This window comes from Diuraphis noxia, unplaced genomic scaffold, assembly GCF_037042655.1.
Source record: "Diuraphis noxia isolate RWA-SAM2 unplaced genomic scaffold, SU_Dnox_SAM2 contig0005, whole genome shotgun sequence".
NCBI classification, from domain to species: Eukaryota; Metazoa; Arthropoda; class Insecta; order Hemiptera; family Aphididae; genus Diuraphis; species Diuraphis noxia.
Window position 1 is genome coordinate 4,731,161 of NW_028301715.1, and position 14,718 is coordinate 4,745,878.

Sequence of the window (14,718 nt, forward strand, 5' to 3'; positions counted from 1 at the left end):
ATAGTATGATTTATATTATTGTAATACCAACAACGGACATAAGTTGGTTTTGTATTACCTAACAAACAGACAAACAGTAACTATAGGTAGTGTTATTAACAAAATATTTAATCATATTATTTATACTAAATATCAAAAGCTATCTAACGAATATAAAATTATTAATTATTATATTTCTACATAGCATTATAATAATTTTATGATTTAAAGTTAGGTATGCAAATTTTCGATCATTTCTAAAATATGGTGACCAGCCACGGCTTATGTTTTGACGTACTTATTCGTTGATTACTATTTTAATAGCGATATTATAATACGTTTGACTTTACTAAATTAAGCTCGTTAAAAAAAAAAAAAAAAAAATACTATAGTTAATTAGAAAATAAAACGTTAAATTTTTTGAGAATGAGTATATCAAATGTCTTATAAATAAATCACATGATTTAATAATAATAACATTAAGAACAGGGGCGTAATTAAGGGTGGTGGTGGGTGAGATAGATTCCCCCAAAACTTTTATTTTACTGCTAACATTTTATATTTGGTGGGATAGGTTACTGTACGAGGCTTACAGATTTTGCTAAAAACATATAATCCCCTCCTCCTCTACAGGACAAATTCTAATTACACCACTGATTACGAGGAACGTACGTAAGTTCTTGTTTAAAATGTATTAAAAAATATGAATTAGCAACGTTATTATGTAAGTTTCAGAATTTTCGATTTTGATTAGATATTTTCAAAAAGGTGCTTCTATGATTAATTCTGATAAACCCCAATGGTTTGAAAATTAAAAGAAATACCATAATTTATGAAACTTATAATTATATGTGAGTAAAATAGTTTTATGCTCAGGAGCATATATATTTAAAAAAAAAAATATGTAATTTTAACATACCTATACTGAAAACATATTTGGCTAAAGTAGGTAGTAAAATATTTAAAAAATGCACAATAATGTAGCGTTAAAAAACTGCAAAGAAGTAGTTACAAGACATATATAATTTAAAATTTCATGAAAAGTAACTTCGTAAGGAGTATGACTATTTTCAATTAATGATGTTTCAATGAATTGATTGACAACTCATGATTCTGACGATAATTCTGTATGTCAATGCATTACACAGACTAGAAAAATATCTATACTCTAACAATTTTCAAGTATATTTGTTCACTATATTATAATACCTATATTATTTTCAGTAAAATATTATTAGTAAACATAAAATCACGGTATACATAAAAAATTATTTGTTTCAAAACCTCTTATCATTTACGAAAGTTAGAATTGTCTATAAATATCATCTTAGATAAAAATGTACATGACAATATTTAGTAACTGGAGTTTGAGATATAAATAATAAAATAAAACCAATTTAATAGGAAATAAATCATTACTATAATGACGATCATTTATATTTATACTTTTGTGTCTTAACAGAATAAATTAGTAATCTGTAAAAAATAACATTTTTTTGATGTATAAATGTTAACAATAATGATTGCAGTGTTGAAAAACTAACAACCGCAAGCAGGGACCTTAGCGAGGACTGGAGGCAGGTTGCATGGACCGGGTGGTGGGAAGCATGGTGCTGGACATCCGCATGGTGAAGGAATCAAAAACAATTGTGGTAAACCAACTGGGGTTTGGAATACAATATCAGGTTTTTGGACGTACACGCCGGGATTGAAGAATATTTTTGGTAGTGGCGCGGGTGGCAAAACGACTGGCGGAGTCGGTAATGGGGCTGGCAATGCGAAGAATATTTTGTTTGGATCAGGAGCTGGTGCGTACGTGACAGTCTGTTCTTTAATTACGTTTCCACCGTTTACGACGATAGGACCTGGTGCCGGTGGTGGAAGTATGATTGGTGCGGGTGCTGGGGCTTGCTTTAGTTTGACAAGCAAATTAGCGCCTGGACCGGCGGGAACGACGATTGGTGCGGCTTTTCCTTTGACTGACGGTGTTTGGATTATCACTGGTCCCGCTGCTGGTCCCGAAGAGATCACAAGAGGTGCAGGTGTGGGTACCGACAGGGTTGTAGCCACGGTCGGGGCAGGTCCAAAGGCCGGGGCTAAGGGCGGTGCAACTGGAAGTGGGGCAAGGGGCGAATATGGTGCTGCTGCCTTAAGAGTAGCTAATAAAGAGGCTAGTGCCGCTGGGCTAATAGGTGGAGATGGAACGCATGGTGGGACTGGAAGTACTGGTGGGGCTGGAAGTACTGGTGGGGCTGGAAGGGGTAGGGCTGGAAGACATGGTGGAGCTGGAAGGGGTAGGGCTGGAAAACATGGTGGGGCTGGAAGACATGGTGGAGCTGGAAGGGGTAGGACTGGAAAACATGGTGGGGCTGGAAGACATGGTGGGGCTGGGAGACATGGTAGTGGAGGACATCCATAACAATCACATGGTAAAGCTTCGACCTTAGTAAGATTGGAAAAGCAAGGTTTTTAGTTTTCTGTTGAATTAGATCTACTCAATAATAATTTAATTACTTACCTTAGTTAAACAAATCACCGCCAAAGCGAACACAAATCCAAAATTATTCATATTTTCTAATATTACTGAATGGAAAATTACGAATTACAGTTAATGATTCTCACAAAACATTAGTAACTAGATATAAGCTTTTATATAGAAGCAATTGTTTGTGTTTTCCACACTTCCACGTTCCTTTAAACTGATTGCCAGTGTTTATTAATTGATACGTTCAATAGAATATACAGTATATTATTGTTTGTTACCTAAAACATGACCAGTCATTATCCAATTGATTGCAACGTTTTAAAACCATTTTAGAATTATCACGCGTTTATTATTTTGTTTTTAATTATCTTATAAGTAGCTATACCGGATTATTACGTTTATAAAATATGTCATACTATGGTTCTTTAATATTACTAGTTAATTTTGGAATTTAATGTTGTTTCCGGTCTTTGTTAGATATTTTTTTCTTGTCATCATAATTATATAAAATAATTAATAACTTCAATGTTCAGGCCATTTTCAGGATTTTAAATATGTTGAAATTACTTTGTTTCGGTGATATAATATTAGATATTTTTTTATGATATACCTATCTAGGATCTACTTGAAATCAATTATGTGTTTGGTAGTGCAATATTATTAATAATATTATAAAATATACAATTTTGGTTACGGGATTCCTGATGAATGTAGAAGGAAAAATCATTATCGATTGTTATTATGGAAATTAATGTTGTTTTTAATTGAACTAAAAAACAAAATAATAAAATCACTGAAAAAATGAAGTTCAGTATTTATCGAAATGGACAATTTTTTATAAAAAAAAGACGTGCTTCTTATTTTACCATTAAATGTTTAATTTTTTTTCATCGTTTTCTCAAAAAATATTGAGAAATAAAATAAATTACTTGGTACCTTTATTGTAATCTGCTTTCAATTTAAATATTACATAAAATAATGAATGATGCATACAATTTTAATTATTAAATCGTATAACGCCCAACAAAATTATCTTCTAAAAAATGCCCGCAAATCTAAGTTATAGTTATTTTATCTTATACTAAAATTTCTTTTTTTTTACTCAGCAAACCAAGAGCTAAATATTATTTATTTTAGTTTCCATTTCAGGAATAAAAATTGTTCAACAAAAAATTTAGAGCGATAATAATGAATGAATACATCTATGATTAAAAATATGAAAATATGCAAATATGCAACTTACTATTATCCTCTACAGACAACATTATAATATCAATATTATCTTTTCAATGATTATTCTATAGTTTCTGTAATATTGTAAAATTGTTAAACAGTTGATAGCACTTATCCGATCGGTTATAAAAAACGTGCTGACTTGGATAACAAATCGTAAATATTTTACGTATAAAAGCATAACCGGATAAATGGTTTACAAGAATTTTTTGTCGTCATTTTAACGATCCACAGGTAACAAAATGATTTCATTGAGAGCAATAAGAGCCGCCGCAGCTTTAGCGATTATCTGTTCAGCCATGGTAAGGTATAGCATATGTTTAATATAAAAGAAAATAACTATAATATCACAACAAATTATTTTATTTTATGTAAATAAGGTCTTAGCCGACATTCCAGATACCCACGAATCACTTTCGTCGTTACCAGATAACCTACCCGACGATCCATTTCCAGATCATAGCAAATCCTTTAACTTTCCGTTTTTATCCCCTTTGCCACCTCTCATCAACAACTTTCCGCGCCCATCTTCTATGTTACCTTTTCCTTTTTCCAAACTAGAAAACTTATTTTCGTCTTCAATTCCCACATCACCATCTGCATCGGAAACACCACCTTCAACTTTACCTGAACCAAAACCAACTTCAACAGATGAATGAAGACAATTATTAAAACTCGTATCTAACAGGCGCAAAATGATCTTATATAACGAACTTTTTATCAATTTTAAACATACAATTTATAATTTAATATTAATTTCAGCAATAACAATTACCTACATATTTTAGCAGATTATTAATCATATTTTACGCAACTTTGTGCAAATTTTTTTACTTGTTTAATAAATTACATTATAGAACACATGTATTGAATTTATTATAAATATTATGTTTATAGTTATTATTTTATACCTACGATTAGTTTTAATAAAGAATGAAAATAGTTGTAACTAATATGTTTTATTAATACTACTTTGTAAACTTGTGAATATTTAACAATATCTTTTATCATATGACATTGCTGGTCATAAATTGTAACACAGCTAGGTATCATCATTTTTATGACATTTTAATTACAATATTGTACTAACGTCTAACAAAATTCAATAATTAAGTTAATAAAAATAAATAAATATGTATAATACATCGTCTGACTATAATTATAGCAATCAGAATCTAATAAAGAGAATAATTTGAATACCCATATTGAAAATAATATGAAAATAAATTTGTATAAAAAAACTTATACATATGTACAATATCAGGGGCGTATTAAGATTTTTTTTTTTTGGGGGGGGGAGGGGACTGTGGTATTTTCTCCAACAGAAATTCCCAATTCAGCCAAAACAACTAACATATGTTAGAAAATTTCCATCTGATAGGACATAATAAGCAGACTTCATAAACAATTCCTGGATTACGGGGGGAGGGGAGGGGGAAGGGGCTGAAGCCCTCTCATCCCCCCTCCATAAATACGCCCCTGTACAATATAAATACTATATAGTGACTGTCAATAAAGTCCACTTAATGCAATGTCGATAATATACTATTGCGTCTTACATAATAGCTCAAAAAGAAATATATGATGAGGAATAATATGAAATCTATTATTTAATTGAAAAATCAATTTACCTATCCCTAATCTTACAATAGTTCTGGTTATTTTTTTTAAACAAAAATTCACAGCCGACAACATTAGGTTGTAAATCAATAAGTATATGAAGCTTACCTCATGTTTTTGAATTATTGCAATAGATCGTGAGACTTTTAATTAGGTGCTTAAAATATTTGATATACTCAATATTATTATTTACTATAATACTATATTACTACTATAACATGGTTATCAACTGGCGTTGTTTAATATGCATGAATTGAGTGGATCATTTATTTATCTGTTTATGACAAAAGCTACAAATCTTGAAAAAATTGTTGGAAAAAAATCTTATAAAATATTGATTCGTAATAATTATGAAGCAAGCGTTGTGTTTATGTTACATATAATATTATATTAAACTTATAGATTTCATTTAATTATCTATTAACTAATACATCATTAAATTATTATAGGTTTTGATGGATGTGAACATAATGTGGAACATAATAAATTTAGAATATTTTAAAAATCAAACAACTATAGTAGGTACTATTATTTGGTTTTAATTTGATTATGTTTGACTTATGCAGTATTATATAAATTATGTACACAGCCACCACGTCAATGACCGTCAAAATATTAAAAAATAATCACAATTTATTGTTTCGGAGCATACTGCAGGCATGCCGGCATATCGTAGAAATGTTTTTGGATGTGTATAGAAACAAAAAAAACATTTGCCTTAAACAGCAATAGGAACTACACTGTTGTTATAAATAGACAGCAGTGCCAGAAAAATAGTTTTACGGTGACACGGGAAGTAACACTATTATGACTTAAAAAAAGACTTAAATCATAACAATTAATTTCAAAAGGTATAAATTAAAAAATACCCATAGTAGATGGTTCGTTTAAATTTAAAAGATTTGATAAACCGCGGAAGATTTTTAAATTTGATGGCTCTCCTTATTTTCTTATTATTATATTATCATTGATTGAAATTAAATTAAATTTGTAATATTGTGCATTTCTACCCATACTTTACTGTGGTACACACGGTATGTATTTACACATTTGAATGTAACAATATAAGATATTTTATAAATTATATTTATATTATATATTATTTATTTCCAAAAAATTTTCAAGCTTATTATTTTCTTTAAATATGGCTATTTGTCTAAGCAAATTTGTTACATTAGAAATCAAAAAAAAAAAAGGTATTTTATTGAACAAAATTAATTTATTTTGTAACCGAATAATGAATATCAAATATGTAGGTATCATACATTGTCAGAATGGTTAGGTGATAACTGAAGAAAAAAATATACCTAAGTCATAAAATGTTGTTTGTGTAGTCTCTGTTTATGTTTTTACATCAAAATCTTAAAAGCAAGATTTACAATGTATAATTTAGGTACCAATAGGAAAAATATGATATGATGTAAAATTATTTTAAATGAATAACCAATATATTGTCAGTTACACATTTTTTGGAAAGTGTGTGATTAAAGTATAAAATTGATTTCTCGATAAAGATGGAATAATATATTTAGACATTTAGTATTTAATATTTATTTATGTGTTTATATTAATATAGGTTATATATAATTAAATATATACATAATCAGTCAATTAAATTTAATAATCCTTGAAATTGTACGAATACCACGATAATTCGTTTATTATTATTTCTTAAATGTTATAGATTTGTTTGTTTTTTTATTAGGTTTATTATTATAAAAGCCAACTTAATATTTGTGCGTATCTTTACAAGAATCAAATCAATTATTTACAATAAACAATAAAATGAATGATACAACATTTTACAAAACAATATTTTTACTATCTTATCTATAGCTCGAGTAAGTCGTTCTAAGGTATATCATAAAGTAATATTACTCTATGAGATATACTCAACGACGTTCCATTTATTGATACTATATTGTCGCACTGGTTTACGGTTGCATCACGTACAACGGTCTTACACTTGTGAAATCTTCTTCATTTATCATCTCACTATATTAAATGAAATTCAAATTACATATATAAGGAAGTGTGAAACACATTATGAGTGCATTAAGATTATATTCGATATCCAGTCAAGTCTTGGAATGAAGTGGTCGATTTTAGTTGCCTGCTTGATTGTGTGTCTCTTGGATTTTAAGGTAATTATATATAAATACCTATGGCAATTCTTTTGAGCGATCAAAACATAAACAATAATTTTTTTTCTATTTGTATACATATCTTTTTTGTAAACACTATAAAATAAACAACAATTGATAACAGATCGATTATTAATTGATTGTGTTATCCGAATAATATTATGCAATTATTTCTCGGACTAGAATTGAGAAACTTTGAATTAAATATTGAAAATTATTTTATTTTTTTAAATTAGGGTTCCGATGGGATTTCCGCGGTTCCTTGTTCCCAAGAAGGCTCAGATCTACAAGACAGCATCGTAAATGTGGATAAGTCTCCAGTCTGCACGGCACCATTAGGCCCCCTGTTAACCAATTTGTGTTCGACGTCAACACTCAATTCTCTACCCTCTTCAGCACTGGTGTCAATCGTGAACGCACTGTCAGCAACACCCGAGCTCTACAAAACGTTGCCACCTCCTACGCTTGTAGCCCTATTGAATGCAGTCTCGTCGTCTTCAACGGTGCTGAGTGAACTGTCACCAATCTCTGTTCTCGTCTTGCTTGCTGCTGTCTCTTCAGCCAGCCCCACGTCGATTTCCGGTGTACCACGAGACGTGCTGTTTCCGTTATTGAAGACGTTGTCCTCTTCCGGTTTACTACCACCAATTGGTTCTGTGAAATCGGACACAGTTTTCACCGAACTACCACCCTTGCCACCACCGGCGCCACAAATCATAGTTCCCGGCCCAGCCCCAGGTCCCTTATTCATAAACCTACCAAAAAAACAACCCAGACCCCCACCCATCATCGTACCAACTGGACCCCCACCATCCATCGTCGTGTCCATCCCACAACCTTACCCAGCCCCGCCACCTTTAATCATGCCGTACGGTACACCTGGTCCGATAGTGATTAATGAAGGACAGAACACTGATCCTCGGTCCTATCCAACTGCAGTATTACCTGCCCCCGAAGCGCAAAAAATATTTTTTACCACACATCCGTCAAAAGCATGTCTCAAATCGATCAATGGCAGACAGTCGCCACAAGATTATTGTAATTCACAATTTGAAATTCCAAAAGTGTATGCGTTACCACCAGGTGTTTTGCCTAACCAATATTTCCAGATTGCTAGAAAAGAATCCTAAAAAATTTATATGTCTTTAATATTTAAAACCATTTGTAAATCGTAACCAAATAAATAAACTGTGGACATTTTTTATTAAAAATTGTTTATTTATCACCAACTATAGCTATATAACCTGAATTTGCTCGGTAAAAATGAACAAATATAAAATATGGGGATATGTTCTCGGGTATATTAGTGTGTGTGACACAGACTATGTGTACTGAGATTTATTGCTTTGCAGTTAAGTAATTCGACCGATATGGGTAATCAATAAATAGTGGAGTGGATTCTATTTTAGTGAGCCAAAAATATCCTGTATGAGCCTCCTATAATCTATAGAAACCTATATAGGTCGAATAAACACTTCCCGAGTATCAATAATATGTGTAAAAATATCGTGACAATTCATTAGTTTCCAAGTCGATAATTCTTATTCAAATTTATATACTCATATAATCATCTTTATTTGCATAATAAATATGATGTTATATTATAATATATTATATAATAAATATGATGTTATATTATAATATATTATATATTATATATTATATAATAAACATATATTATAAAGATAATCGTTTAAAAAGAGTATAATAAAGAGCGTATTTTAGCTGTATTCATAAGGATGAGGGGTTAACATAATCTTCCACACTTTTTAAAAGATCACAAGATTCTAGTAACGTCACCTCTCACACACCTTTTCACCACTAGGTGTAATCCAATCCTCGCAATCGAAATCAGTATAATATGATTAAGGGAATGATATTATTCTTAAGGTTATACACGCACTCGTATATTACGTTTGGAATAGGTACAAAATTATGTATGTTAAAAAAAAAAAATAACAATAAACTAATGATCACTTAGGTACTGAAGTTAGTTCATTGTTTGATACACACACAGTTTTATTAATATTGATGTAGAATAATATGTAGTAGTAACTATTAATCGATAGATAAATCGCAATAAATCCACGATAGAGTTACAAAAAGTCTATTGATAGAAATAGGAAATTAATTATTTAATTTTTGACTGATTAGTATTTTCTATTTAATTGGTTTTGTTTAAGATAATTGCTTAAAATAGTAAATAAAAATCAAGCCAATAAAAAATAACGCTCGAGGTAATTCTTTTGACAATAGACAGAATTACAAATTGGTCGCATTAAATTCATAACTTATATTTAGATACTAAATTTCAATTTAATTGTTTGTAAATAAATATAATAGATTATTTTATTTGGAGCTTCATATATTCATAGGTTAACACCTGTTAAAAACAAATATAGCAAATATCAGATAATTTTATAATTTAAATATAAATAAGATACTGATCCAAAACTTTTTGCTAGTAAACAAGAAGACACACGGAAGTGTAAGAGGAAATGATGGTTGGCATGGTGGTACTGCTAAGCATGGTTGTATTGCTAAGCATCGCGGTGGAGGTGGTTGGAGAATATAAGAATATAAGAGTTTAGTTGGCAAGGCAGAGGGCTTGGATAATTTCCACATGAATCTGCTTTAGCCTTTGTAATAAAAAAAATATGTTGTTAGATATTTAGTTCGATAAAATGTCATTATTACATTCTTACCTCGGTATAACAAGCTAATGCTAAAATCACAACTCTCTAAGTGATTATTTATTTTTTTTTACAAATTTATGTTACGAAGAGTTAATGAACGCAAGACATATTTGTCCGACTTTGATATAGGCTTTTATATAAGAAAAATACAAAAACATTGTTTTTTATTCGTTCACGTTCTTAAAATTGATTAGAAAATAACTACAATTTTCAATGATAGCTTATCATCTTTGTTCATGAGATATCAATAAGTTTACAGTCTTAGTTATCAAAAAAAAAACATGTTACTAGTGAATAGTTAATAGCAAATAGATACATAAAATTAATTGATGATTACATATAAAATTTGATAAATCCTTCTAATGAATTAGAATAAAATATACGTTAAATAAGAACCGATATTCCTTGTCCTTTTCAAAATCCGAACAAGTCTAATATAGTATAGCATGAACACCATAATTAATTTGAATTTGAAAATAAGATCACATACCTAGATTTTCATTTTAGTTTTGTATTATGGTTACATTACTCACTTGCTGTTTAGCCCCTATTATAATACACCGTAATATTTACCTACGTACAATACGCATGAAATATTATATTAAAAAAAAAAAAATTAAGACTCGGAAAAAAATTATTATGATAATTTCATAAATTTTACTGAAATTATTACTAATTTGGACAAATTAAAGTACTATTAAACATATTATTTTATTGGTCTAATAAGTCGCAAAAGAAATTTTATTTTTACATTGTGATTATTTGTGATCGAAATTAAGAAAAAAAACCATCGTAAGATAAAGTAATGAAAAGAATTAAATTCATAATTAAACAATTTAAATTTCTATATCTTTTTCTGCTTGTGTCATTCAGTGATTTTTTTTAAGTTTTAAATTCTTTCTTTTCCTAATATTCAATAACTCTTATAATTTCGTCTACGATTTTCGTCAATCATAAATTTCCGAACTAAATTACATAAACTAAAACTAAACTCCAAGGAACACACATATTACTTATAAAGTTATGAAGTTATGAGTTACCTATGTTTATTAACACAAATTTATATTTCTGGAATAATTCTAACATAACGAACAAATTTATGGGAAATTCAATAAAAAAAAAATTTATCTTTAATTTTAGTACTTTTAATTTAAATAAATTATTTATAAAATATAATTTGTGTATTTAATAAATAAGAGTATTTTTCAATGCGATTTATTTCGATGAAGGAATTATATTTAATCTATCTTCTTTATCTATCTTAATTTATATTAATATTACACACTTGTAACTATATAAAGAAAAATCATATACATAATATTTCAGATCAAGTAAGTACCTAATGCGTGTGTATATGTTATATATTTAACACAAAATATTTAAATTATGACCCATGAGTAACATTATTAATATATGTTCTCAAAACAAATACCAATAATGACCTCTATCTTAAATTATCATTGAAACAAACTAAATGTAATACAAATAGATATTACATCTATATCAGTTGATAAGCATAAATGTGCCATAAAGATATTTTACAAAATGAACGTTTGATTGATCGCATATCCGTTATCAATTTAAAGGAACGTGGACGTATGTTAAACAAAATACAAGTCGTGTGGAGTATAAAAGTCGAACTGTTCTGTGGCATCACATACAACAGCAAAAGTATTTCAATCCTCACATCTATTCTGTGCATTAAAAAAAAAATTATAAAAAAAATTAAAAAATGAATAGTTTTGGAATATTAGCCATCTTGGCTGTGGCTTGCTTAGCTAAGGTAAGAAAATATTTTTATTTACAACATTATTACACTCTACTTCAACAGACCAACTAATTTTAATACTTTTCGATAAACAGGTCAACGCTGTTCCATGTGGTGGATGTCCAGCTCTACCATGCCTTCCAGCCCCACCATGCCTTCCAGCACCACCATGCCTTCCAGCACCACCATGTCTTCCGGCCCTACCCCTTCCAGCCCCACCATGCCTTCCAGCCCCACCATGTCTTCCAGCCCCACCATGCCTTCCAGCTCCACCATGTCTTCCAGCCCTACCCCTTCCAGCTCCACCATGTCTTCCAGCCCTACCCCTTCCAGCCCCACCAGTACTTCCAGCCCCACCAGTACTTCCAGTCCCACCATGCGTTCCATCTCCACCTATTAGCCCAGCGGCACTAGCCTCTTTATTAGCTACTCTTAAGGCAGCAGCACCATATTCGCCCCTTGCCCCACTTCCAGTTGCACCGCCCTTAGCCCCGGCCTTTGGACCTGCCCCGACCGTGGCTACAACCCTGTCGGTACCCGCACCTGCACCTCTTGTCATCTCTTCGGGACCAGCAGCGGGACCAGTGATAATACAAACACCGTCAGTCAAAGGAAAAGCCGCACCAATCGTCGTTCCCGCCGGTCCAGGCGCTAATTTGCTTGTCAAACTAAAGCAAGCCCCAGCACCTGCACCAATCATACTTCCACCTCCGGCACCAGGTCCTATCGTCGTAAACGGTGGAAACGTAATTAAAGAACAGACTGTCACGTACGCACCAGCTCCTGATCCAAACAAAATATTCTTCGCATTGCCAGCCCCATTACCGACTCCACCAGTCGTTTTGCCACCCGCTCCACTACCAAAAATATTCTTCAATCCCGGCGTGTACGTCCAAAAACCTGATATTGTATTCCAAACCCCAGCAGGTCTACCACAATTGTTTTTGATTCCTCCACCATGCGGATGTCCAGCACCATGCTTCCCACCACCCGGTCCATGCAACCTGCCTCCAGTCCTCGCTAAGGTCCCTGCTTGCGGTTGTTAGATGATTTTGTCAACATAACGTTTTTAGTGTTCTTGAAAATATAAGAACACATTTATAAAATATTATTGAAAAATTTTGAACGCTATTATTACTCTGTTTTTAATGATTATACTTTGGGATTTTAATAAATGAAAATACTTAAATGAAATTAAATAATTTATTATTTTCAATAACTATTATAAACCTACGCATTATATTTACAGAATCAAATAATCAAATTTTATCATTATTGTATTGATTCTAGAATTTGTGTTCGAATTATGTTTTATATGAAACATTTAAAAAATGTCTAACCTTTGAACAAACTATATTATTGATAATTTACCAATACATTCAGTAATATTAATCATTATTTAAGGTTAGATGAGTATTCACTATTCGTTTCCTTGCCACCAGTCGGTGGTTGAAAGATTTCAAAATATTATATTGAGTTTATTTTGATCATTAATCAAGTTGTGAACGGTTGTATTTGCATACACAATCCGGTCACTGTATTAATAGGAGTATACACTTAAAATTTAAGTCCACCGGTTTCTTATAATATTTTTCGTTGGTACTCGTGCTACATTAAACAAAATATTATTATGATCGATGTGCTCAAATATTTTCTCATCGCAAAACCCAGTAAATTACTGTATAAGAGCAGTTGAATCATCACTACCACTTTTCTGGTCACTAACCTCGAACAATGTTGATCGGTTCAGAAATAACCTAACAAAACATATTAAATATGGCCACCATATTATTATTAATATGTTTGAGACAGCGTAGAATATCAACCGGTGCTCGTTTGACTGATGTGACAGAAGTTAACTTCAATGTTAATTTTAATCATTCAATTTTAAAAACCATTGACACCGCTTTTTACACTTTTTTACATAATGTACATAATGTAGGTAATAATTTTACTACTAACGTATTAGGATATAAATAAGTTTTTCAAATTTATTTGTTCATTCATTTTTCAGTTCTTATGTATAATACACTATTAAAACCAATGTGGACCTACAGTCTTCAATTATGGGGTACTGCTAAAGTATCTAATACTAACATAATCCAACAGTTCCAGTATATTGCTCTTAGAAAAATTAGAAATGCTCCACCTTTTGTGTCCAATTATACCTTACATAAAGACCTCACAATGAAAACTGTGACAGAAGAAGCTGTAAATTTCTACAAACGCTTTCATAATCGCCTACAAACCCACCAAAATCCATTGATAAAAAGCCTCTACACTCAAACCATACCGGGAAACCCTCAGCGTCGTCTAAAAAGGAACTGGTGCCGTGAATTGTTATAAATAAAAACGAAGTTCTAGACTCTAGACAGCGTTAATTCCCAGCCAAGTGTCACCAATGGGCGATTTCTTAATTCAAGATTAAGTTATGTTACTATTATAATATCATATATACTTATTGTGCTATGTTGTATAGATTGTGTAATGTGTATTTCAAATTGTAAAATAAAAAAATAAATCATTTTTCAAACACATTTTTTATTAATATTTTCAGGTCTGTATTTTTTTTTTTATATATCGTTCTGAAGATGTTTATGTTACAGTTCATATCAATAAGTAGTTCCGTAAAAAGTATTTTCTTTCTAAAATTATATTTTTTCACAGTAATATTATGTAACAACTTATTATAGAATAAATAATCTGATTTAAATGAATATATTTGTGCATTTATTGAATGCAAATTCATACATGGATTTATGCAAAATATTATTTAAATAACTAATATATATC

General features: G+C 30.7%; 4 protein-coding genes across 4 annotated transcripts; 3 read left to right on the forward strand and 1 right to left on the reverse strand.

The window, feature by feature from the left end:
* Positions 1–1,518: 1,518 nt before the first annotated feature.
* On the reverse strand, positions 1,519–2,548 carry LOC107164263 (uncharacterized). Its single transcript, XM_015512019.2, has 2 exons — positions 2,498–2,548; positions 1,519–2,421 (listed from the first exon to the last, which is right to left on the reverse strand). Exons 1-2 carry the CDS (start codon positions 2,546–2,548, stop codon positions 1,519–1,521), a joined length of 954 nt encoding a protein of 317 aa, XP_015367505.2.
* Positions 2,549–3,922: 1,374 nt separating this feature from the next.
* Positions 3,923–4,418, forward strand: LOC149054784 (uncharacterized). The gene is made up of 2 exons (XM_089229910.1): positions 3,923–3,999; positions 4,078–4,418. The coding sequence occupies exons 1-2, from the start codon at positions 3,940–3,942 to the stop codon at positions 4,354–4,356; spliced, it is 339 nt and encodes a 112-aa protein (XP_089086036.1). The 5' UTR covers positions 3,923–3,939; the 3' UTR covers positions 4,357–4,418.
* Positions 4,419–7,218: 2,800 nt separating this feature from the next.
* Positions 7,219–8,672, forward strand: LOC107164270 (uncharacterized). The gene is made up of 2 exons (XM_015512027.2): positions 7,219–7,461; positions 7,698–8,672. The coding sequence occupies exons 1-2, from the start codon at positions 7,408–7,410 to the stop codon at positions 8,589–8,591; spliced, it is 948 nt and encodes a 315-aa protein (XP_015367513.2). The 5' UTR covers positions 7,219–7,407; the 3' UTR covers positions 8,592–8,672.
* A 3,217-nt stretch (positions 8,673–11,889) lies between these two features.
* On the forward strand, positions 11,890–12,971 carry LOC149054785 (uncharacterized). The gene is made up of 3 exons (XM_089228074.1): positions 11,890–11,940; positions 12,021–12,054; positions 12,175–12,971. Exons 1-3 carry the CDS (start codon positions 11,890–11,892, stop codon positions 12,969–12,971), a joined length of 882 nt encoding a protein of 293 aa, XP_089084200.1.
* Positions 12,972–14,718: the final 1,747 nt, after the last annotated feature.